This window comes from Triturus cristatus, chromosome 9, assembly GCF_964204655.1.
Source record: "Triturus cristatus chromosome 9, aTriCri1.1, whole genome shotgun sequence".
In the NCBI taxonomy this organism is placed as follows: Eukaryota; Metazoa; Chordata; class Amphibia; order Caudata; family Salamandridae; genus Triturus; species Triturus cristatus.
Genome location: NC_140592.1, coordinates 1,232,501,576 through 1,232,528,250, shown reverse-complemented (window position 1 = coordinate 1,232,528,250; position 26,675 = coordinate 1,232,501,576). Strand labels below are relative to the sequence as shown.

Below are 26,675 nucleotides of genomic sequence, written 5' to 3'. Positions count from 1 at the left end.
TTTATTTTAGCTATTTAAAATGTCACTACTTGAATGGAAGTTAGTGGGACAAATACATTCACTGTTTATTTTTCAAACACCTCCTCCTTCCAAATGTTGGCACAAATGATTTAGGACAAGATATGTGTGGTAGACTATATTTCTGAGTGTGATATTCTGGCGCACCACCTAACGCAGAAGAGAGGAAAAAATCAAGGAGTAGGCGGCCCGTGCCATGGTCGAAAGCAGGTCACCACCAAGAACAAGCATTTGCAATGCAATAGGTCTCGCATTTACGCGAGTTTAAGCTATTGGCATTGTAAATGACAATGCCTTTTATTTATGTTTGAAAAACGAAAACATAAATAAAAGGCATTGTTATTTGCAATGTGAATAGCTCAAACTCGCGTAAATGCGAGACCTATTGCATTGTAAATGCTTGTTTAAATTATTAATCCTCCCTCCGCCGCTGCTGTCCCGCCGCCCCGCCACTGCATATTGGCAGCAGCCGTGACTGTTCATGGTATAGTCTGCCGTCTCTGGATGACCTACAAGTCGCCACATGGTCAGTGGAAGGTGCAGTGAGCACCGACTCCAGTTCTCTGTACTGACGGGGAGGGGGTGATTTCTCTGTACAGGCGGCCAGAGTCTGGCATTTTTTATATGTCAGCAAGTGATCTGTTGAGCATCCAGGGACCAGTGTGACCCTGGCTCTCGGTGCCCAGATCAGACGCCGGATACGAGGAGGGAGGGCTTTTTCAAAGGTTTGCGTTTGCCTATGAGTGACATTTCCATGTTTTTGGTGTGCTTATGTGTGACACTGTAATGTCAATTATGAGACATTATGAGTGAAAATTCATCACGAGCAGAATAAAGCAGTTATTTACATGTGATAAGCTAACTACCACAAATGGCATAGTTTTATATAATATAATGATTTAACAATTACCATAAAACAGTCCAGAATGCAAAGTGATCTTGGGTTTAGAGTCGTAACTGGTGGATGGTGTCAGTCATAGAACACTATGGCCACTTGAGAAATACGTCATGAGCGTGACACTCCTTATGACCTCGCCCCCACCTCTAGAGAGAGGAATGGACACACACAGAATTTCAAATATTGCTAATTGATCTGTCTGCCATATTTTTGCAAACTGTGTGGCCTGCAAACATTACCTTCTCAATCAGTTAAACCATGATATTCTGATAGCATTATAATTCAATTGAAATAAAAGAAAGCTACATGTTGCAGAATTCCTAATAACGTTGGATGAATGCTCAGCACTAGGCCATTCATTTCACAAGAACATCAGCAGGTAGCTCCTTCTTAATCACATGAAGTGCTGTAGAAATGCTACAATACAGTAACAATATTACTATCGCACTCAGACGGCTGAAGGGCAGAGTGGGCCCTACCAGGATTTTATCCCGTGACCTCCAGATTATGGACAGGTCTTGGCAGCAGTGGCTACTGAGCCAGCGTGTCATAAATGGACGCCAGGACACTACATCTCAGAGTATACCATCGAGCCAAATATCACTCAAGCAACACGAACTTCAACCAATCTCGATGAAAGAGAGTCTTGGATATTAAGAAGAAATGCAACACGCCTTCAGAGCAAAGGTCTAAAGCACATGACGTAAGTTCTGCTTAAAGGTACCTGGTTTCATGGATAGTTGCACCTTTCTCTTGGAAGATATTGCTTCCTTGTACTCCGTCATTCTCGTTTCTCCGTTGTATTATTGTTTTGTTTTGTTCCACCTCTCTTCGTGGTCTCTATTCCCTTCTTCATGTCTAATCTCTGATTCTCACACTCCCTCCTTGCTCCAGAATCTCACTACAGACACACTCTACAGAGATGAAACTAATAGTGTCTATGTTCTGGGGTCTTTCCTCCCACCTCACTCCTAACTTGTGTCTCACTCTTTCTCGTCGTGGTTCTGTCTCCAAACATTTGCAGATGGCTCTTTCAACTTCCCATTCTTTCTTATAATCCCCTCTTCTCCCGCGTGCATCTTTCTTCCCCTTACCAAGTGCCTGTGTCTGTCTCTTCCTTCGCCCTCTCCGAATGGCCCATACCTGTTACTTCCTGTACCCTGCACTCTTCTTCTTAAAACAAGGGAAGGTGGCAGGAGACGGCGAGGAGCTAAAGAGCCCTGCGGGTGGCGACACTTAATCCCCATAGAAAAACCCTTGCCAAATACAGGTCATTTTCTTCTGCTTGCTGGTATGGCACTGTGTCCTAAAATGCGTAGTGTCACGCGTGATGCGTGACCCTTGGCATGCCGGCAGTGCCACACTACATGTGGACTGGCGGTGCATGTGGGGTGGGGATTGGAGATGGTCTGGGTCACTGGGCTCAGGGGCAGGAGTTGTCTGTACAGGCCTCATGGCTGTAGGCATATGGTGAGTATGAGGTCAAGGGACCCGATGACCCCACAGGTGCGGGTTGGGGGGGGGGCAAGTTAGAGAGTGTCCGAAAGGACATCTCACTTCACAGTACCAAGGTAGTTACTAACCAGCCTGCGCTTTCTCCAGCTGCGGGCAGCGCCACGAGGCCACATCACATGCGATGGTGCGCTAAGAGTGTAATATTTAGTACAGTTACTTTCCGGGACTCTTCTTAAAGAAGCACTTGCAGAGTTAAGCCAAGACAGACGTTGTGTGACGCACTGACGACCAAAAGACAGGGGACAGAATACAACGCATTCCTCCCCTTCCTCCGCGTTCCCCCCTTCTCTTCTCTCGACACATTCACCCACGTGTGCCTCTTGCTCTGCTCTTCACCCAGTGACGTACCTTCCATAGTTGCAGCAGGTGCAGCAGCACCGGGCCCAGAGTAGGGTGACCAACTGGCATTGGTGCAAATTCAGGACGGTGAGTGTAAAAATTCAGGACAAAGGGTCAAAATTCAGGACACAAATTCAGGACAGGAGGTCAAAATTCAGGACAAAACGTCAGGACAATAGGTAAGTTTTACAGACACATCAGAGGAGGTGGCGCAATAGTATATAAGTAAGCCCAGCCATGTCCAAACATATTCAACCATTTGCAAACCTATCCATCATGTATCCTTCCATCTATCATTACACGCATCCATCCCTTCATCCATCCATCCATTATCCATCCATCCACCCTTTCACCCTATCCATCTGTACACTCATCCATCCACTCTTCTACCCATCCATCCATTCACTCATCCATCCAGCCATTTACCCTTTCACCCATCCAGCCATCCTTTCACTTACTCATCCATCCACCCAGTAACTCATCCTTCCACCCTTTCAGTCATCCATCCATCCTCCCTTTCTCTCTCCATCGACCCTTTTACTTAGCCATCCTTCCTTCCATCCATCCACTCACCCACCCACTCGTCCACTCATGAATCCATCCATTGACCCTATCACTCATCCATCCTTTCTCTCATCCATCTAGCCTTTCACTCCTTCACTCATCTATTCATCCTTTTGTATATCTACCCTCCCTTTCACTCACCCATCCTTACATCCGCCTTTCACTCATCCCTCCATCCATTCACCCTTGCACTTATCAATTCATCAGTCCATCCATCATTTCACTCATCCATCCACCCACTCACTCATCATCCACCTTTTCACTCATCCATCCTTTCACTCATCCATCCACCCTTTTGCCCATCCAGCTACCCTTCCACCCATACATCCAGCTATTTACCTTTTCTCTCATCCATCCTTGCACTCACTCATCAATCCATCCATCGTCTCTCAGCCATCTATTCAATCTTTCATTCGTCCATTCACCCTTTCACTAATTCATCCAGCCATCCACCCATCCCTTCACTTACTCACTCGTTCACCTTTTCATATTAATTTTGAGCTGAGCCTTTTTGAGAAGAGGCCCATCAAGAACTTCACCCTCGCTGCAGGAGCCATTCCAGGACTGGGACAGAAGCCACCCAGGGCGGAGACGGTATCCACCACAGGGGGGAACAGGAGCCATCACAGGCGGAGTGGGGGGACAGGAGCCACCACATGGGGGGACAGAAGCCATCACTGGGAGGGGGTAGGAGCCATCACAGGAGGGGGAACAGGATCCACCAGGGTGGGCACAGGGGTGGGCATGCAGTATTCTAGTATCATCTTGGTCACTTTCAGGGTGGGGTAGGGCTCCTCACCCCCTCCTGGACAAGACAACAAGAGGACAGGCTCTCTTTCTAAAATGTTAGTTTTGCCACCCCCACTGTGATGTACAGTACTTAAAAGAGATACTGGAAGAGAAATAACTTAACTGATTGTCCTCCATACTTTGTTAATCAGTGTTGGTGCGATTGTGCCATTTCTTTATTTTATTACATTATACACTGCATGTTTGAAGAACTGAGGTTTGCTTACAATTTACTGACAGTAATTAAGCTCTGTGAAGAGAACCACGTGCTGCCTGGTGTAATCAGGGCCGGTTCTAGGGTGTTTGGTGCCCTGGGCAGAAAGGGAATGTGTGAGGCCCCTCTAATTTGCAGAGACATGAAGCATTCCGGGCTGTTTGCATCTGAATAGATGCCCCTGAAGCTGCAGCCCCTCCCTCTCAGTCACCGTCAAGCACCTCTTAGCAGCTCATCAAGGGCGGAGGGTGTGAGTTTTGCCATCACGCTGCGCCTCCCCAATGCTGCTGGGGATCTGAGCTTTGGTGCTGCATCAGAGGATCGGAGTCAAGAAGGGAGGTGGGTGGAAGCTGTGCCAGCTTAGGGTGGTGCCACCGGTGCCGGTTAAAATTACGGACAAATGGCGTCCGTTAAAGAATGCTTCACGGACAACGGACAGACGGCCGAAATTACGGACTGTCCGTGAAATTTACGGACGGTTGGTCACCCTAGCCCAGAGATCCGAGGTGCCCACAAAAACCTGATCGTTGCATTTCTTTCAACATGGGCCCCTGGAACACTGGTTACGCTCCTCTCTCTCTCGTCACCTCTTCCCCCTTTCCCTCCATTCCCCCCAGGCTCACCCTCTCGCGCTTCCCTTCTTTGCTCCCATTTAACAGTGTGTCGCTCCTGCTCGCCTCGTGTCCCTCCTGCTCGCCTTGTGTCCCTCCTGCTAGCCTCGTGTCTCTCCTGCTCGCCTCGTGTCCCTCCTGCTCGCCTCGTGTCCCTCCTGCTCGCCTCGTGTCCCTCCTGCTCGCCTCACGTTCGCGCTCCACAGTTCTGCAGGAGCTGGTAAGGGGGGTGGAGTTCTGCCCCAATACACACCTTGGCGGCGGAGAGGTGGAGACAGGCCCGGTTCTAGAGGGTGGGCCATGCCCACCCAAACATGAGCCTGGCCCACCCAAACATGAGCCTTGGCCCTCGCAGTGAATCTGCCACCAATGTACAACAACAATAAAAAAAAATCAGATAATGGTGATTTATGATCCTGCTGCAGATCAACCATTTGTCTGTTGGTATTTTTTAAATGCTGATAAACGGAATTTTATCGGAATAGCTCAGTGGGTTACTGCCTTTGTCACATATGTCCTTGTGTTACTTGCAGTTCAGAAGTTACCATTCTAACATAGGACAGTGACTGTCATCAAAGAGCTGCATACAAACTTCACTTTTTTGTGTTGTGATATCGTTAGAACTTCTCCAGTCTTTCATTCTTCTAATGTTGCTAAAAAGAGTTTGTTTGGGCAGTTATACATTTTTATCAGTAAAGCCAACCCCCAACCACTGAATTACTCTTTAAATCCTGAGTTAGTGCTTCTCCAGACCAAACTCTCGTTAAATATATTGCCCACTAGTATGGATGACGTGATTTCTACACCTTGCAATCCTCATTGGCTTATGTGACATTCCCCGTAGACTGATTTATTGTCCCTGTATAACGTGTGCTGTAATGTAAAGTACTGGGACACCCTACACTGATATGACTAGCGCTATACAACAAATGAAATGGATATGCGAGAGGGCAACGGAGAAATGAGGGGCACTGGTGGAGGGTGGCAGTGAGGGAATCCGAGGAGGAGGTCAAGGGGAGGAGGGAGCTACGGAGAGATGAGGGGTGCTGATGGAGGGTGGCAGTGAGGGAATCCGAGGAGGAGGTCAAGGGGAGGGGGGAGCTACGGAGACATGAAGGGCGCTGGTGGAGGGTGGCAGTGAGGGAATCCGAGGAGGAGGTCACGGGGTGGGGGTGGAGCTACGGAGAGATGAGGGGTGCTGTCGGAGGATGACAGTGAGGGAAGCCGAGGAGGAGGTCACGGGGTGGAGGGAACTACAGAGAGATGAGGGGTACTAGTGGAGGGTGGCAGTGGGGGAATCCGAGGAGGAGTTCACGGGGTGGGGGGAACTACAGAGAGATGAGGGGCCCTGGCAGAGAGTGGCAGTGAGGGAATCCGAGGAGGATGTCACGGGGGGGGGTGGAACTACAGAGAGATGTGGGGCACTAGTGGAGGGTGGTAGTGAGGGAATCTGATGAGGGGGCCATGGGGTGGGGGGAACTACAGAGAGATGAGGGGCACTGGTGGAAGGTGGCAGAGAGGGAATCCGAGGAGGAGGTCATGGGGTGGGGAGAACTACGGAGAGATGAGGGGCGCTGGTGGAGGGTGGCAGTGAGGGAATCTGAGGAGGAGGTCATGGGATGGGGGAGCTACGGAGAGATGAGGGGCACCAGTGGAGGGTGGTAGTTAGGGAGTCTAAGGAGGAGGCCATGAGGGGGAGTGGCTACAGAGAGATGAAGGACAATGTTGGAGGGTGGTAGTTAAGTTATCTACAGAGAAAGAGGTCATTGGTGGGGCACCAAAAAAGACTTCCACACCAGCACTGAAGCCGGCCCTGTCATGGCCTTTCTGTTTTCGTTTATTTAATTAACAGTCAGGTGATTAGGACAACTGTGGAGCATACTTTAAAGTGTGTGCTAATTACATTTGCTGCTATATTCAATGCTTTAAGTTTGAAGGTGATTTTACTGTTGCTTTCTACTGGGAATAATGAAAGTGGAACTGAATGGTGGCTGATATTGGGCAGGGGCCCAAGGTCAGCTGTGAGATAAGGTGCAATGGAGAGGGGTAGTAGAAAAGTGGATAATCAAGCCTGTAAGGGAGCGCGCTGCAGAATAAGGGGTCAGGTGGAGGTAGTAATGAAGAGGGTTTCTCCCTGAAGGCTGGCACAGAGGGAGCCTGAGTAGTGTCACTTGCTTGATACTCCCACCTTAGAAACCTCCTCTTCCCATCAAAGGGACATTACATGGAAAAAACACTTTTTGAGAGTGATAACATTTAGAAAGAGACTTGGAAAAGAGTGCTTTTTACTGGGCCTTGTAAGACGAAGGAGACATAAAGGAGGGCCCAGACGCAGGCCTGGCTAGATATATAAGCGATGAATCGGACCAACAATGGCCCACCCGAATGCACCCTTGACCCCCCCAAATAAAAATTCCTGGGGCCGGGCCTGGGTGGAGAATCTAAGTTCAGCAAACACAGGTGCCTGGTTACGGGCTGAAGCCCTCAGACGGTCTCTTTGGGGCCCGATATTGAGTGCTATGAAACTGTACATACGGAGGGAACAAGAGCTACATAAACATGCATTTGCAATGCAATAGGTCTCGCATTTGCGAGAGTTGGAGCTATTGGCATTGTAAATTACAATGTATTTTATTCATTTGTTTTGAAAACCTGCAAGCAGTGGATAAACACGCACTTTGTACCTATAGTCCTTGTTCACGAGAAGCAAGGCTGGCAGTAAGAGACTGCCAGCCTTGCTTCTCATAAGCAAGGACTATAAGTACAAAGTGCTTGTTTACGCACAGCTTGCAGGTTTCCAAATGCATAAATAAAAGGCATTGTCATTTACAATGCCAATAGCTCAAACTCTCGTAAATGCGAGACCTATTGCATTGCAAATGCTTGTTACAGCCTGAGGCAGGACCGACAGTGTCACAAGAATGACACGTTTCCCTGTTCACGCACAACCGGAAGTCCCCTCCCACCTGAGGGCTCGGTTTTCAGATTCTTTCCGCCCATAAAAATGATAGAGCGCTGCTTATACCCTGCGTGCGTATCTGGTGGGATTTCACCGTTCACTGCTTATGAGGTCGTGACTGGGGGTGCGCGTTATGCTCTAGTGACAGATAGTGCAGCTCGTGTGCATTGCACGTGAGTTACAACAAATATTTCCAGGGCGCCATTGGTAATTTTCAAAGGATGGAAGGAGGAGCTGCTCACAGTGTGGAAAGTGACCTTCACACGTGCGTCTTCCCTGGTGCTAGCGCCTAAGTGCTAGGCTTGGTCGGGAATCGGGGGGGGGGGGTAGCCACTGCTACCCCAGACATGCCTTTGGCTACCCCCTGCAGGTGCTTTATTCCCACACTACTCCTGGCACTTGATACCATTAATGGGGATAACTTCAGTGTATGTGAGTTGGGCGGGCTCGCAGCACATAGCCCCGCCCATCTCTTCACCTACTCACACCGGTATGTGGCGGAGAGGATTCTTAAATTCATGTCTACTCTAGAAACAGCAGCTGAGAGGCGCGCACAGTTCAAGTCTAGGCGCTAGTGTTCTTTCTACCCGGAAAGTGGGGTGGCAGAGAGCTCAGACTCCCGTGTTTTGTGAGTTTATGTGAACATGTAATATTACAAAATTAATATACGTTAATATAGAACCTTATGGTTGTTTATTTACATATATATTGTGCTTGGTTGGCAAAAGAGGCAAACGAACAAAAGCATGCAGAGTAGTTGAATAAATACCTTTATTGTATTAAAATATATTATATAAATAAAATAAAAATGAAAAAAATATTAATACAAGGTATTTATCATTGTGCTCAACATTTTCGTATGTTTTATATACCATAAATGTATGTATTCATTCATGTCTGGTAGTTGGATAAAATAACTGAATAAAAACTTTGATAAAAAATCGACATTTTATCCAGATTGCGTACATTTGTTTGTTTTTTTACCAAAGTTTTTGTTGCGTGTGCAAGTGTTTCTATGTAGGTATGTTTGTGTGTCTGCACGATTTGTGCACAACATACGAGAAAGCATTGGGTCTCGCTACTCTGCGAAGTGCGTAATTAACAAATAAAAGTGCGCGAGAAACCACGTGAAAGCGTTTGTCTGATCGACCTGTGTTTACATGGGTGTTCTGTGAGACAGCCTTGAAGAGAAGAAAGACCAAAAGTGAAAACAAAACAGGAAATTGGAATGCATGGGAGGGGAGAGAGAGTGAAAGAAAGCGAAAGTGAAACAAAGTGGACGAAACGATACAAAGAGGGAGTGCTAAATAAAGAAATACGAGAAATAAGGCAATGAAAAAAATCGAGGAGAATGAAAGAAACGTACGCGTCTATGAGCGAGTGAGGTATAGAAGGAAGGAAAGATCTACGAGAAAGGAGAGGGAGAGAGGAGATGAAAGAGAATGATGAAATGGGAGAGAGAAGGAAATAGAAATAACAAGAGATGAGAAAGGAGGATAGAGGAAGTGAAAGAAGGGAGGAATGCGTGTGGTGTGTATGAGTGTGCGTGCGTGAGAGCGGGTGAAATGATTGTGGACTCACGGGAGCGTTGGTTTTAGCGTGCACAGACAGCCCAGAAGTGCACTTGAACCTCTGCCATAAACCAGTGCGGCGTTTGCCTTGTTTACTTCCGGTCATGTTCTCAGCCACTGACTCACTCCAGATCTAATAAGGACTGGTACTGCTCGCATCCCGCGGGATTGAAACAAGCACTGGTTTGCGGTGGTGGGGCACGATGCAAACCTCTCAGAGAAGGGGGTCTCGAGCGTGAGGCAAGGACACAACGTGCCAACCTTAAGTGCCGAAATGCCCACCGCCTCGTGAGAAGGGAGAAGTGAAGAGACACAGCGCGCATGACGAGCAACAGACGACGAGTTCAGTCTGGGTGGGCGGGGCCTAAGGGAGACAGGGCGGTCACCACCCGCACTTCCAAAAGCAAACCTACGTCAATAGATCTCACAAGCGGGCAGCGCATGCGCTGCTTCGCTAGGCGAGACCTAAAAAACTAGTGTTGTTTTACCAAAGCGCAGAACGGCCTAGCATTGCGTACCACAACAACACATAGCATATAATACCATAGCAACACTTCACACCCTGCTACCATCCACGCTAGCACAGCACCGAATCATCACCAACCATACCCTCACCAGACAGCACCACCAGGGCTTTAAGTGGGCCGGGTCTTGCCAGTTGGTCAGCACCGGCAGTTCTAAAAAGCAGGCGTTGAGACGGGTCTCTATTGGGCTCTCCATTTTTGCCCTCACCCTCATGGTGAAAAAATAATCTTAACTTTTCAGCAGTACCACCCTTCGCTGCCTTTGATGTCACTTCAAAGAGCCTCCTTATAGTTCGTGCACAATCTCAACATTTCAGAACTAAAGCATTTTCAATATTATATCCAACAAAGCCATAGTTGTTGCTTATTTATCTTATGCAGCTAACAACCATTGACAAAGCCAAAAGCCCTGGCTTGTTGTAGGTGTAATGTTACTTGTTGTATTATACATCTCGATAGAATGACAGGAACAGCAAAATACCAGTCGGGCGGCACACTATGCTAAGCACAGATTTTTAGCTGGGTGTTTTTAGGCCACACCCCCTCGTGGGACCCCTTCAGTTTTCTTAATCCCACTTAAAGCCCTGAGCACCACTAGATGGCACTACTACAAAGTACAAGCCCTACAAAATAACTTACCAGTGCCCCCTAAGCAAGCTAGTGGTAAAAACAGCTACGTATCGAGGTAAAAATTCCTCCTCAGACCTTTAGGCCCCGGTGCTGCTGCACCATTGATGGAAACGACCCTGGCAGACTCAGGCTTTAGGAGACACAGACATGGAGAACGCAGACATGTGGAGACAGCCAGGAGACACAAACATGGAGAACGCAGACATTTGGAGACAGCCAGGAGAAGCAGACATGGAGAAAACAGACATGTGGAGTCAGGCTCCGGGAGACTCAGACATGGAGAACACAGGCATGGAGAATGCAGTCATGTGGAGACAGGCACTGTAAGGCTCAGCTAGGCGACTCCGAAATGAAGAACACAGACATGTAGAACCGGCACAGGAAGGCCAAGGCTTTAGGAGACTCAGACATGGAAAATGCAGACATGTCGTGCCAGCCAGGTCGATGCAGACATGGAGAAAACAGACATGTGGAGTCAGGCACCGGAAGTCTCAGGCTCCAGGAGACTCAGACAAGGAGAATGCAGACATGTGGAGACAGGCACAGGAAGTCTCAGACGCTAAGATATTCGAACATGAGAACACAGACAGTTCAGACAGGCATAGAAAGGCTCAGGCTCTAGGAGTCTCAGACATTGAGAATGGAGACATGTGGAGACAGCCAGGAGACACTGACAGAGAACACAGCTTTGTGGAGACAGGCACCGGAAGGCTCATGCTTTAGGAGAAGCAGACATGGGCAACGCAGACATGTGGAGACCGGCACAAGAAGGCTCTGGCTCTAGGAGGCTCGGACAAGACGAACGCAGACTTGTGGAGACCAGCATAGGAAGCTCAGACTGTAGGAGACTCAGACAATTGAGAACGCAGATATGTGGAGACAGGCACAGGAAGACTCAAGCTCCGGAATAACTCAGACATGGAGAACTCAGACATGGAGAATGCAGACATGTGGAGTGAGGCATGGTAGGGTTCAGGCTCCGGGAGACTTGGACATGGAGAACACAGACATTGAGAACACAGACATGTGGAGACCAGCATAGGAAGCTCAGACTGTAGGAGACTCAGACATGGAGAACGTAGACATGTGGAGACGAGCACAGAAACTCAGGCTCTAGGAGACTCAGGCATGAGCAACGCAGACATGTTTAGTCCGACACAAGAAGACTTAGGCTCTGATAGACTCGGATATATACAACGTAGACATGTGGAGACTGGCATAGGAAGCTCAAACTCTAGGTATCTCAGAAATGGATAACACAGACATGTGGAGACCGGCACCGGCAGACTCAGGCTCGGGAATCACTCAGACATGAGGAACAAAGCCATGGAGAATGCAGACATGTGGAGTCAGGAACAGGAAGACTTCGGCTCTAGGAAGACTCAGACATGGAGAATGCAGACATGTGGAGACCGGCACAGGAAGGCTCAGGCCTGGGAGACTCAGATATGGAGAACACAGGCATGGAGAATGCAGTCATGTGGAGACAGGCGCTGTAAGGCTCAGCTAGGAGACTCCGAAACGGAGAACACAGACAAGTGAAGACTGGCACAGGAAGGCTAAGGCTTTAGGAGACTCAGACATGGAAAATGCAGACATGTTGTGCCAGCCAGGTGACGCAGACATGGAGAAAACAAACATTTGGAGTCGGGCCCCCGAAGGCTCAGGCCCCAGGAGACTCAGATATGGAGAACACAGAATGGAGAACGCAGACATGGGGAGACCGGCACAGGAAGACTCAGGCTTTAGAAGAATGCAGACATGTGGAGACAGGAATTGAAAGACTCAGGCTCTAGAATGACTCAGACATGGGGAAAATAGACATGGAGAATGCAGGCATGTGGAATCAGGAACAGGAAGGCTCTAGAAGACTCAGACATGGAGAACTCAGACATGTGGAGACAGCTAGGAGATACAGACATGGAGCACACAGATGTGTGGAGACAGGCGTAGAAGGACTCAGGCTCCGGGAGACTCAGACATGTAGAACGCAGACATGTGGAGACAGGCACCAGAAGGCTGAGTCTCCCGGGAGAGTGCAGACATGTGGAGACCAGCACAAGAAGGATCTGGCTCTAGGAGACTCGGACATTGAGAACGCAGACATGTGGAGACAGCCAGGAGACACTGACAGAGAACACAGACATGTGGAGACAGTCACAAGAAGGCTTAGGCTTTAGGAGACTCAGACATGGAAAATGCAGAAATGTCGTGCCAGCCAGGCGACGCAGACATGGAGAAAACAGACATTTGGAGTCAGGCCCCCGGAGGCTCAGGCCCCTGGAAACTCAGATATGGAGAACACAGACATGGAGAACGCAGACATGTGGAGACTGGCTCAGGAAGACTCAGGCTTTAGGAAACTCAGACATGGAAAACGCAGATATGTGGAGACAGGCACCGGAAGGCTCAGGCTCCGGGAGAACGCAGACATGTGGAGACAGGCACTGGAAGGCTAAGGTTCCAGGAGAAAGCAGACATGTGGAGACCGGCACAAGAAGGCTCTGGCTCTAGGAGACTCAGACATGGAGAACGCAGACATGTGGAGACAGGCACTTAAAGACTCAAGCTCTGGAATGACTCAGACATGGGGAACATTGACATGGAGAATGCAGACATGTGAAGTCAGGAACAGGAAGGCTCTAGAAGACTCAGACATGGAGAACGCAGACATGTGGAGACAGCTAGGAAATACAGACACGGAGCACACAGATGTGTGGAGACAGGCATAGAAAGACTCAGGCTCCGGGAGAATCAGACATAGAGGATGCATACATGGAGAACGAAAACATGTGGAGGCAGGCACAGAAAAACTCCGGCTATAGAATAACTCATATATGGAGAAAACAGATATGTGGAGACAGGCACAGGAAGGCTTAGGCTCTGGGAGAAGGCAGACATGTGGAGACAGGCTCCGGGAGACTCAGACAAGGAGAACACAGACATGTGGAGACAGGCACAGAAAGATTCAGGGATCGGAATAACTCAGATATGGAGAACACAAGATATGTGGAGACAGGTACAGGAAGGCTCACGCACGGGGAATAACACAGGCACGGGGGTGCAGATACAAAGATGCTTTGAGAGACTCAGAGATAGGGGACACAAACATGGGAACGAACTAGAAACATTTAGATACTGGGAGACACAGACGTGGAGAGAGACACTGAAGTTAAAGTATCATGGACCCACAGTCAAAGGAAGACACAGGAGGCCCGTAGGAAATTCAGACCGGGGAAACAGAGGCATTGGGAGACCTGAACACATAGAGGGACGGACACATATCGACAGGGCCTGAGAGACACAGGAGGGCACGAGGAAGAGTCAAACATGGAGGGGCAGGAAGACAGGCACTGGGGGTCTCAGGAACAGGAAGAAACAAACATGGGGTGATACAGACAACAGGTGACACAGCAGCGCAGTAGCATGACTCACACAAGGGGGGACAGGGACATGTGGAGAGACCGCTACAGCAAGACAGGCTCAGAGACTAAGACACGGGGAGACAGAGGGAGACACAGACAGAGACACACAGACAGGAAAACAGACAGAGGGAGACAAGGGGAAACAGAAACGTGGCGACACAGGCTGACAACAGGAAGACTAAGAGCGGAAACAGGTACAGGGAGACGGAGACACCGGAGAGCGACAGGGATAGATAGACAGAGGGAGACACAGACCAGAGGAGACACACAGACACTCTGAAGACCCAGATGGAGGCACAGGGAGACATGGACACAGGAGAGAGAAACAAGGATAGACAGAGAGAGGGAGACACAGACCAGGGGAGACAAACCGAAGATTCAGAGCATAGAGGCACAGGGAGACATGGAAACAGGAGAGACAGGGATAGACAGAGAGGGAGACAGACAGAGGGAGACACACTGAGCCACTCTGAAGACTCGGAGGATAGAGGCAAGGGGAGACATGGACACAGGAGAGAGAGACAGGGATAGATATTGAGAGTGACACACAGACAACGGGAGACACACAGAAGACTCCGGGAATACAGCCACGGGAAGACAGGGACACAGGAGAGAGAGAGAGACGGGGATAGACAGACAGAGGGAGACACAGGAAGGAACTAGGTAGAATCAGACAGGAGAAACAGGCACCGCGAGCGGTAACACATGAACACGGAGGTGGACAGCAGGAGCAACCAGGCAAAGGGGGGGAACAGGGGCAGGGGGCACGGCACTGGAGAAACACGGACAGGACACCCCTCACCCACCCGGCAACGCGCGCCCCAGCACACCCACGGTGCTGCGAAACGAGAGCAATGCAGAAGAGCGCTATTCGAATCAAAGTCACATAACATCCAAGTCAGAGAAGGAAAGATAAAGGGACTCACCGAAGGAGTGGATGCAGGACTCCAGCAGTTCCTCCAGGCTGGCCCCCTTGGCCAGCTGTCCCAGCGGCGCGCCCATCTTGCACGGTGTGACCTGGGGCAGCTTGGGGTGCGAGGCGCTGTGGATGATCTGCTTCAGCTCCAGGGCCAGTTTAGGGATGGTGCTGCCGCTGGTGGCGGGCCTCCTGTGGGAGAGAGAGAGACCCCAAGTGAGGAGCGAGGAGGGGTGCAGCCAGGGTGTGCAGGCCCAGCACGGCACGGGAGGGCCGGGGAGCGGGGAGAAGGGAAAGGAAAATCAGCTGCAGGAGAGATAAGAGCGCTTCCCTCCAGGGGAAGAGATAACCCCCTCCTTCCCACTCAGCAAGAGAGGGAACAAACAAGACACTCTCTGTTACAGAGTAATTTCATATGCAAATGGGAACGTAGGAAAGCTTCACGGGCCCGTGGCGACAGGGAGAGGCTTCTAGAGCAGGGGGTGGGTGGGTGTCTGATAAGGCCCTTTGAAGAGGGGTGTCTGATGAGGCATCTAGAGCAGGGGAGTGTCTGATGAGGCCTTTTGAGTAGGGGATTTCTGGTGCGGCCGCTAGAGCAGGGGGTGTCTGATGAGGCCTCTAGAGACGGGGAGTGTCTGATCAGGGGGTGTCTGACGAGGCCTCTAGAGCAGGGGAGTGTCTGATAAGGCCTTTCTAGTAGGGGATTTCGACGTGGCTGCTAGGGCAGGGGGTGTCTGATGAGGCCGCTAGAGCAGGGGGTGTCTGACGAGGGCTCTAGAGCAGGGGGTGTCTGACGAGGGCTCTAGAGACAGGGAGTGTCTGATCAGGGGGGGTCTGACGAGCCCTCTAGAGCAAGGGGTGTCTGATAAGGCCTCTGGAGCAGGAGGTGTCTCATAAGTTCTCTAGAGCAGGGGGCGACTGGTGAGGCCTCTAGAGAAAGGGAGTGTCTGATCAGGGGGGGTCTGATGAGGCCTCTGGAGCAGGATTGTCTCATTAGGCCTCTAGAGCATGAGGTGTCTGATGAGGCCTCTAGATCAGGAGGTGTCTGATGAGCCCTTTTGAGGAGGGGATTTCTGATGAGGCCGCTAGAACAGGGGGTGTCTGATGAGGCCTCTAGAGAAAGGGAGTGTCTGATCAGGGTGTGTCTGATGAGGCCTCTAGAGCAGGGGAGTGTCTGATGATGGCTTTTGAGTAGAGGATTTCTGATGAGGCTGCTAGAGCAGGGGGTGTCTGATGAGGCTTATAGAGAAGGGGAGTGTCTGATCAGGGGGGGTCTGATGAGGCCTCTGGAGCAGGATTGTCTGATTAGGCCTCTAGAGCATGAGGTGTCTGATGAGGCCTCTAGATCAGGAGGTGTCTGATGAGCCCTTTTGAGGAGGGGATTTCTGATGAGGCTGCTAGAACAGGGGGTGTATGATGAGGCCTCTAGAGAAAGGGAGTGTCTGATCAGGGGGTGTCTGATGAGGCCTCTAGAGCAGGGGAGTGTCTGATGATGGCTTTTGAGAAGAGGATTTCTGATGAGGCTGCTAGAGCAGGGGATGTCTGATGAGGCTTATAGAGTAGGGGAGTGTCTGATCAGGGGGTGTCTGACGACGCCTCTAGAGCAGGGGGTGTCTGATAAGGCCACTAGAGCAGGAGGTGTCTGATAAGGCCTCTAGAGCAGGAGGTGTCTTATGAGGCCTCTAGAGCAGGAGGTGACTGATGAGGCCTCTAGAGCAGGCAGTGTCTGATAAGCCCTCCAGAGCAGGCAGTGTCTGATAAGGCCTCCAGACCAAGGGGTGTCTGATGAGGCCTTTGAAGGAACGTGTCTGATCGAGGTGTGTCTTAGGAGGCCGCTAGAGCAGGGGGTGTCTGAGAAGGCCTCTGGAGCAGGCAGTGTCAGATGAGGCAGCCTCTAGAGCAGGCGGTGTCTGATGAGGCCTCTAGAGCATGGGGTGTCTGTGAGGCCTCTAGAGCAGGGAAGTGTCTGATCAGGGTGTGTCTGTTGAGGCCTCTAGAGCAGGATTGTCTAATAAGGCCTCTAGAGCATGGGGCGTCTGATGAGGTCTCTAGAGAAGGGAAGTGTCTGATCAGGGGTTGTCTGATGAGGCCTTTAGATCGTGGGGTGTCTGATGAGGCCTCTAGAGCAGGCAGTGTTGTAGTAATGAAGTCCAACAGGCAAGATGTAGTTTTAGTAGATTTATTGAGTTCAGTTACAGGTTGTTGAGTTGTAGTGAACCAGCCCCACCAGGAGCAGCCTGCCTGATGCTCAGCCCATTCTCAACTATCAGACTTCACCTCACAGGCACCAAACATTCCAATCCGCATCATCACTCCAACATTCCATGCAGCACACAGCACATTCACACTGGCTGAGCAGGGGGAGAGATAAAGGCAGGACATTCACATGACCAGGATACTACTAGTATCTAATTAGGCCTCTAGAGCAGGGGAGTGTCGGATCAGGGTGTGTGTGTGATGAGGCCTCCAGAGCAGGGGTGTCTGTGAGGCTGCTAGAGCAGGCTGTGTTTGATGAGGCCTCTAAAGCAGAGGCCTCTAGCACAAGGGGCGTCTGATGAGGCCTCTAAAGCAGGCGGTGTCTGATGAGGTCTCTAGAGCAGGGGTGTCTGTGAGGCTGCTAGATCAGGTGGTGTCTGATGAGGCCTCTAGAGCAGGTGGTGTCTGTGAGGCTGCTAGAGCAGGCAGCATCTGATGAGGCCGCTAGAGAAGGGGAGTGTCTGATCAGGGGATGTCTGATGAGGCCGCTAGGTCAGGAGGTGTCAGATAAGGCCTTTAGAGGAGGAGGTGTCTGAAGAGGTCTCTAGCACTTGGGCTGTCTGATGAGGCCTCTAAAGCAGGGGTGTCTGTGAGGCCGCTAGAGCAGGGGGTGTCTGATGAGGCCTCTAGAGCAGGGGCTTGCCCGGTCAGGGGGTGTCTGTTGAGACATGTAGAGCAGGGGATGTCTGTCCCAGCCCTGTCCAATTCCAAAGACATTTCCCAAGCAAGTCTGTTCTGTCCGGCACCGCTATCACTATTTGAATAATAGCACTATGGATCCATTGGTTACTATTCAACTGGGAAATAGAAACATCTGTTAGTTACAGAGCTTAGATCCAGCAGCAGTGTGGTATGGAGCCTTATGAAAACAAGCACTGGCAAAGCCAACAGGTCTCACATATGCAAGAGCTATTGGCTTTGCCAATGTGTTTTAGCCATGTTGTACACCAGCATGTTAGTGGCATAGAAGACAGTGGCGTGAAGTGTCATAGGGTGGAATGGCGAAGAGTGGAGTGGCATAGAGTGACGCGTATTGGAGTGGAGTTGTGAGAAGTGGAGTAGAGTAGATTGGACTGGTGCAGAGTACATAGTAGTAAGATGAGGTTTGGGATGAGTAAAAAGGAGGGATGAAGGAGGGAAGAGTCTCCAGAAAGAGATTAAGGAGATCATAGTAGTAAAAGCAGTTTGGGATGCCTCAAAGGAGGGGTATATGAGGGAAGAATTTTGAAAGGGTTTTAGAAAGAGGTTTGGGGTGCGTCAGGAGAGATAGAGGAGGAAAGAGTCTAGAAAGGGTAATTTTGGAGATGTTAGTAGAAGAATGAGGTTTGGGATGCATTAGAGGAGATATTGAGAGAGGTATAGGGTGGGACAGAGTAGTGCATTGGAGAGAGTGAAATCTTTTTTTTTTTGCATATGGGCACGCCTCGTGTATAAGCAAAGGGGCAGCAGGTCACAAGCGCTGGTAACACCAGCATCAATTAGAGGTGGGCATAGATCAAACACACACACACGCAACCACACCACAGGACTGCAGCATGCAGAAAATAAAACAACTGCAGCACTTGTGCGACCCATGTCTATTATCACAGACTGCATGGAAGATGCTGCAGGCTGCAACACGTGCACCACAGTCGCAGCACCCATATGAAGGTGAGTCGAGAAACGTAATCCATCTGCTTCTTTGCTCTTTGACCCCAGAATCACATGTGGTCTGTGTGGCTCGGGTCAACCACCAGCCTTTTGTCTGGCAGTCCCCGTATATCGTGACATCACACGTTTTATCACCTAGACACATACATCCCCCACCAGACCTGATTCCGGCGGGAGACTCCCGATTTTTTAAGCCAAAACTGGATTCCTTGCAGCCGGCTCCCACCTGAAATTCCATTTGCTTCAATGTACATCAATGAGGATGATGAAGGTCCCCAAAACCTCACAAGTACTAGTTTCAAAATGTTGGCATGCTATGGCTACGCATGATCTGTAGTTGAAACCAGGGCTTTAAGTGGGCCGGGTCCCGCCGGTGCTGAGCACCGGCAGTTGTAACAAGCATTGGCATAGCCAATAGGTCTTGCCTTTGGGACCTTATAAGTATTTAGTTATGCAGCAGAATATCATTGGTACAACAGCATCAACTGTTGCATGGCTAAACACTTATAAGGTCCCAAGGGCGAGACCTATTGGCTATGCCAATGCCTGTTTTGTTATGGGGGGGCAGAAATAACAGGAGGGTGAAAGTCAGTCAGTCAGTGAGAGAGTGAGAGAGTCAGTTAGTCAATTAGTGAGAGTGAGAGATCAGTTAGTCAATTAGTGAGAGAGTCAGTTAGTCAGTGAGTCAGTCAGTCAGTGAGAGAGTGAGAGAGTCAGTCAGTCAGTGAGAGTGAGAGTGTCAGTCAGTCAGTGAGAGTGAGAGTCAGTCAGTGAGAGTGAATGAGAGTGAGAGAGTCAGTTAGTCAGTGAGTGAAAGAGAGAGAGTCCGTGAAATAGTCAGTCAGAGAGAGTCGGTCACTCAGTGAGAGTGTGAGTCAGTCAGTGAGAGTGAGAGTCAGTCAGTGAGAGTGAATGAGAGTGAGAGAGTCAGTTAATCAGTGAGTGAAAGAGTCAGTGAGATAGTCAGTCAGAGAAAGTCAGTCAGTGAGAGTGAGAGTCAGTCAGTGAGAGTGAGAGTCAGTCAGTGAGAGTGAGAGTCAGTCACTGAGAGTGAGTCAGTCAGTGAGAGTGAGTCAGTCAGTGAGAGTGAATGAGAGTGAGAGTCAGTTAGTGAGTGAAAGAGAGAGTCAGAGTGGGAGTCAGTCAGTCAGAGTGAGAGTCAGTCAGTCAGAGTGAGAGTCAGTCAGTCAGAGTGAGAGTCAGTCAGAGTGAGAGTCAGAACTTGCTTAATGGTTACTCTCGTTTCAAATTTCCCATCTTTGAAACGAGCACAAGCAGCAGCTGTTTTAAAGCACTCGTGCTTGTGCTCGTCATTGCTAATTTATATTAATCGATTTAATTTTAAAGTAATTCAATTACCATAGAGAGACAGCACATCGGGTAAGGATTACAACACACCTGAGAAAACACGTTAAACTCTTATCTTATCAAGCCCAGGAGTGGTGCATGCGTGCGCGCGCATGCGTGCAGTCTTCACTTTTTCAAGATCTGCACTCGTGCTTGTGGCGCGCCGCTGCGCTCTCCCGCAAGGTGGATGCCGCCACAAACACGAGTGCAGTGCTTGAAAAAGTGAAGAACGACGGCTAAAGGCCCTCCTATGCAGCACATGCACGCTGTGTAGACGAGACCTAAAAAACAGGTGCATAGACGGGTCTCTATCGGGCTCTCCATTTTTGCCCTCACCCTCCGGGTGAGAAAAAAGTCTGAACTCTGCAGCTGGACCACTCATCACTGCCTTTGCGGTAACTTCGAAGCGACTTGTTAAAGTTCTTTCACAGTCTCATTTCAGAACTGAAGGATTGTCATATTATATTCAACGAAGTCTTAGTTGTTGCTTATGCAGCTAACAACTATTGGCAAAGCCAATAGTTTTGGCTTGTTGTAGGTGTAATGCTATTTGTTGTATTATATATCTGGATGCAATCACATAAGCAGCAAAATGCCAGTCGGACGGCACACTATGCTAGGCATAGATTTTTCGCTTACATGTTTTAAGTCACGCCCTTAATTACATTGGCCACGCCCCTTTGAGAGCCCCCAGTTTTTTCATCCCACTCAAAGCCCTGGATGAATCCCTTTTAGAGTGAGCAGAAAGAAGTGTGTGCTTTGATGTAACATAGGAGACGAAACATGTGATTTTACAGCGTTTCCCACATGCTGAGCTGACGCTGTCGGGATGCAAGTTTCGATCTGGGAAAGTTTCGCTCTCTGAAATGGAAGGGCTCACGGCAGGCCTGCCATTAAGCAAGCTCACGGCCGTAGCTTAGTCAACGAGATTTAGGGGGGTGTGAATCACACTTCCCAACTAAACAAGCGGGAAAACCAACTAAGACACAGGAGACCCGATTCTGGGCCCACAGACCCATTTACCAAGCCAAGTATGCATTTATTTGAGGGGGTGTCACACTTCAAACACCCCCCTGAAGCTACGTCCGAGCAAGCTCAGACTGTGCGCCAGGGGTGGCGTCAGAATTCACTTCTAACTGATCTCCTGGGCGCGGAGTTTCAAATGAAAGGTCAACAAAAAGCTACATGAAAGTGTTAAAAGCGATGACTGATGGGTCACTTATAATCAATTTATGTACGTGGCTAGCGAGCTGGATAGCAGCCAGACGGCGGGGCTCACAGGAAGGGCGCGCAGTCACGTGACCGGAAACCATGCAAGGCAACATTTCACCTAACAGGCAGTCCCTCGATAACCACTTCCTGTTCTGTCTGTGCCTACCTACAATACACATATGGGCCATGGACCGCAGTTCTCACACTGTGTGTGAACTGACTGCACTAATCAGATCACACCAACACTAGAGAGACATCAGTTAGTTTGATCTTTTTCCATACGAGCCGAGATTTGAGAAAATAGAAGAGAGGGAAGTAAAACTAGAGAGAGGAAAGGTATTTCTTTACTGCATTGAATAGTAGGATTTTATAAGAGAGAGGGGTAAAATAAAATTATTTCGTGCTTTGAAAACCGCGCGGCTCCCCGACTAATCTGCGGTGTTGCTTGAACGCGCACCATCCTATATAAGCAAAAGGTAGAAACAGTGTAAGGGGGTTCAGCTTGTCATCCCTGCCTTCTGTAAAAAGACACAATGATAGTGGACAATGTTTTAAGCATGCCCTTTAGCTAGAGAAAGTGTAGTATTAATAGCAGTGGCAGTGCCGGTACTCACAGGTACTGAGTACCGGCGCTTTGGATTTTTTTTCCTTTTTGAGTGCTAGAACTTTTCCAGGACTCAGGAGAGTACTGGTACTCACTTGGGTATGTAGGGCTTTGGGCAAAACGGTGTGTGGGCATGGACAGCGCTCGCAGGGGCGTAGGAGGCATTACATTTCTAGGGGGACAAGGAAAACTTTTTGGACTTTCCAGTGACCCAATATTAATCGCCCATTGTCTGAGAGCCGTACACCCCGTTAAATTAATACAATCGCATAGCTTTGTAGTGAAACATTGATAAAGGCAGGAAGGTAGTCACAGGTTGCAAATATGCTTTAATTGTTATGTACATTTACAAAGTAATTCGACCAAATGGGAAAAACATGTTTTTGAATCTTACATTTTCATGCACCAAGCAAACAAAAATGGGACAAAAAAAAGGGAGAATTAACTGAATGCTCTTCGTGACATTCCTAAACCTCAAAATGCAATTGGACTAATATTGGAGTGTATTTGAGAAACAGAGAGTTGTAAGAGCAGAAAAATATCCACTTTGTAAAAGTAGCATATCTAAAATATTAATATGAAATCCAAGTAAAGCTAAAGAGGATTTATCATTGCCATTCCAAAGATGTAAAACATGGGACAGCTACTCCTTTCTAACCAGGAACTACAGCTTAAAAGAGTGTATTTAGGAATTACCAGTGTTAATCTATGAGAGGAGTATACATCACAGAACTGAAACATTAATGTAGGTGTTTTTTACTACAAGGACATGCAAAACTTAAAAGTACATGTCCTACCTTTTAGTACCATAGCACACTGCCCTATGGGCTACCTAGGGCCCACCTTAGGGGTGACGTGTAATAAAAGAGAAATGTAAGGCTTGGCACAGACTTTTTAATACCAAGTCGATGTGGCAGTAAAACTGCACACACAGGCTCTGCAGTGGCAGGCCTGAGACATGTTTAAAGGGCTACTTGTATGTGTGGCACAATCAGTGCTGCAGACCCACTCGTAGCATTTAATTTACAGGCCCTAGGTATAGGGTATGCCACTATAGAAGGTACTTACGAGTGAATTAAATATGCCAGTTGTGTATACACCAAGGTTACCATGTTTAGTGGAGAAGCGAATGCAATATAGCACTGGTCAGTAGTGATAAAGTGCTCAGAGGCCTAAGGCCAACAAAAAGAATCAGCAAAAAGAGGAGGTAAGCAGGCAAAATGTTTGGGGGAAGACCACCTTAAGGCTGGCAGATCTTATAGTATGGTATAGGATTCTGGGGGTCTGAATATTGAAGTCAGTCAGATCCCTTTTGGAAAACCCTGTTTTAGCAGGGCACAAGTAGGAGAGCGAGAATAGTTTCTGAAAAACTGGAAGTTTATCGACTGCATTCCTGAGGCTGGAGAGTGGAGAAACTCTTAATGCATTGCCAAGTAGACAACACAAAACCGAAACTTTTGTTGTCTAATCTATGATAGGCTTTATTGCAGGTGGATGATATGAGTGTAGAGTGCACTCAAACTGCATTATCTTGCACAAACATATAAGAAGACCCATGAGATAAATTAGCAATAACAATTAGCCATTGTGTGGGATGCTAAACAAATTAGATGAACAGTGTTTGTGTGGAAGATGCTTGCCAATGTAAAAAAGCATGCTATGTGAGACATATATGAGATGCTCACAGAAGACAGGTGTAGTGAGATATGCAGAATGAGGTGTGTAGAAAAGCTCAGATATGAGGTGCTAGTGATGAACACCAGAAACATGGTGTTTGTGTGTGAAGCTTACAATTGAATACAGTGGGTGGAAGGTCACAAATGAGTAATGCGTGGGATTCATTAAAGCACAAAAACTTTGTTATATGGGAGGCTTACAAAACTTTAAAATGCTCAAAACTAGCAAATATGCCTCGTGCTAGGATTATGCGAGTCAAAATATTGATCATTTAATTGAAACAATGATTGAAGGAGTGGAGGCCTTGCTCAAAACTATGATGACTTATTTACAAGTGACATTTGGAGAGTTGCATATTAACAGTGAAGTAATCTTTGGGGAATAGTTATTGTTACCAAGAAAAAAGGTTAGATGGGCAGGATAACTTGGATATTGGTGGTGATGCTCCAGAAGATGAGCCAGGGGTGTCCAACACCCATGACTCTGAACATGCCCCGGAGGAGTCTGAAGAACACTTACTGAGAGCTCTAGACCCTCAGGGAATAGTTCTAGTGACACAGAGGGTGGCCTTAGCAGTAGGACTCCTTTATTCCTCCTGGGAGTGTACAAAGGGTTCAGTGGAGGTCCAGGTCCTCCTCAGTTAGTTCTACCTCCCCTGCCACTTAAAAGGGGACCAACATCTCTAGCAAGAGGGAGGATAGTTTACACAAGGGATACTACCTGCTCAAACTTGAGAGAGCCAAGCTCACAATCAAGAAGGAACAGTTCACCCAAGATAAGGAAACCCTAGAAGTCCAGGGGGCTAGGAGGAATTTGGGATTAGAATCCCATGGTGGCAGCACTAGTGAACCTAGATTTAGAGAACACTCCTTTGACACTGGGAACTTGAGCAGGATAGTCCCTCCTTACCAGGAGGGTGATGAAATTCATAAGTGGATTACTGCTTTAGAGAAGACCTGTAAAGTTCAGAAGGTTCCTCAGGGGCAGTGGGCAGCTATCCTGTGGTTCTCCTATGCTAACAAAGGTAGAGACAAACTCTTGACTGTAAAGGAGGAAGATGCAGACAACTACAAAGTCTTGAAGACTGCCCTCATAGATGGGTTTGGGATAACCACTGAGCAATACAGGGTTAAGTTAGGGACACACAGAAGGCACACTCAAGACTGGGTAGATGTTGCTATTAAAGCTCTGGAAGGCTGGCTTCAGGGAAGTAATGTGCATGATTATGAGGGACTGTACAATTTACTTGTCAGGGAGCACATCCTCAATAACTGTCAAAATCAGCACCTGCACCATTACCTGGTGGGCTCGGATCTGACCTCTACCCAAGATTTGGGAAAGGAGGCAGACGTGGGTCCGCACAAGGGTGAAACAAAAGTCTCATGGTGGTGGTGACCAGATGCTTCTAAGGACCAAGAGAAAGGTGGGGAGAAATCTAAAGAAAACAAGAGTCTCCTGAAGGTCCCCAAAAATCTTCCTCTGGGGGTAGTACCCAATCCTCTTCCTCCTCTAACATGAAACATTGGTGCTATTTGTATAAGGAAAAGGCCATATGGCATACGATTGCAATAGCTCTAAGTCCAGCACCAATACTGTTACTACTACTCCTAAACCTCCTAGTGCCCCTAGTAATAGCATTGGTAGTAGTAGTGCCCCCCAAGAGTTTAGCTTGGTTAACCTTGGGTACTGAAGTGGGTTCTGTCCTAGTCAGTCTGTGATGGTGGCACTGAGCTTGCCATCATTATTGTAAGTCCCACTAACGTGGGCACAAACAGCCAACAGGCTCTCATCGATGGCCAGGATAGATCATTCCTTGGCAGTTGTCAATCTCAGCTGGGGATGGGTAACTGACCGTAAGAGTTCTGGTATCCTCAGACCTACCTGTGGACTATCAACTGGGCAAAGATTGGGTAAGGTCAGCCTGGCCTGAAGGGGAGTAATGGACTCATGGAGAAATTATGGGAATTTGAGGCAGTGTCTTGTCACTAGGGCTGAGGGCAAGAAGTTAGGCACCCGGGGAGCCCTGGATCTTGAAAATAATGGACCAGCCAGCTCCCAAGAGAAGGTGCAGGAAAGGTAAAGATGAATCCTTTTCTCTCAGTCTCCCAGTGAGAATCAGCCTCCTGAGGGAGGTGGATCTCGGAACCTGTGAAAGAGCTGTTACAGAGGAGCTTGGGCCTGACAAGGCAATGCTACTGCAGGCAGGTGTCCTTCCAGGGATGGCTTGAGTCTGGAGCAGACGGCCTGCCCCTCTTTTGAACAACTCAGACAGCAAGCCGCTGCCAAGAAAGCAGGGAATGTCAGTGGGTCCCACAAGACTTACTGGGAAGATGGGCTCCGGTTTTCTGAAAGTAGATACCCCAAGCCTGGTGCCACCAAGAGGTTGGTCATACCTCAGAAGGTCAGGGGTTTCTCATTGAAACTGGTACATGACATTCCCCTTGCAGGACATCTTGAGCAAAGCAAGACTTGGGACAGGCATGTCCCTCACTTTCACTGGCCCCACATGTCTGAAGACACCAAGGAGTTTTGTCGCTCCTGTGTCACCCGCAAAGCCAATGTTAAGTCAGGTGGCACTAAAAAGGCCCTCTTAATCCCACTACCAGTGGTTGGGGTTCCCTTTGAGAGGGTAGGGATAGACAATGTAGGTCCCTTAAACCTTCCAACAGCATCTGGACATAGTTTTATTTTAGTGGTGGTGGACCATGCCACAAGATTACCAGGAGCTATTCCCCCTAGGACCACTACAGCTCCTGTAGTGTGCAGGGCCCTCCTTGGAATCTTTTCCAGAGTTGTGTTCCCTAAGGAGGTCTTGTCAGACCGGGGTACTAACTTCATGTATAGCTACATCACTGCTATGTGGAAAGAGTGTGGTGTTAACTATAAGTTTACCACACCCTACCATCCACAGGGCAATGGGCTTGTCGAAAGTTTCAACAAGACCCTCAAAGGTATG

The 26,675-nt window shown here is 48.7% G+C and overlaps 1 protein-coding gene across 7 annotated transcripts in view; it reads right to left on the bottom strand.

Moving 5' to 3' along the window:
- RASGRP1 (RAS guanyl releasing protein 1) overlaps nt 1-26,675 on the bottom strand; it is a 326,343-nt gene that overhangs the window by 167,781 nt on the left and 131,887 nt on the right. For all 7 annotated transcript variants that reach the window (XR_014968959.1, XR_014968958.1, XR_014968960.1 and 4 more), the window contains exon 2: nt 14,984-15,165. Coding sequence is in view for 3 of the 7 variants with exons in the window: in XM_085627321.1 (XP_085483447.1) it covers nt 14,984-15,165 (182 nt within the window). In the remaining 4 variants the exon portion in view is untranslated. The remainder of the gene's footprint in view (nt 1-14,983; nt 15,166-26,675) is intronic.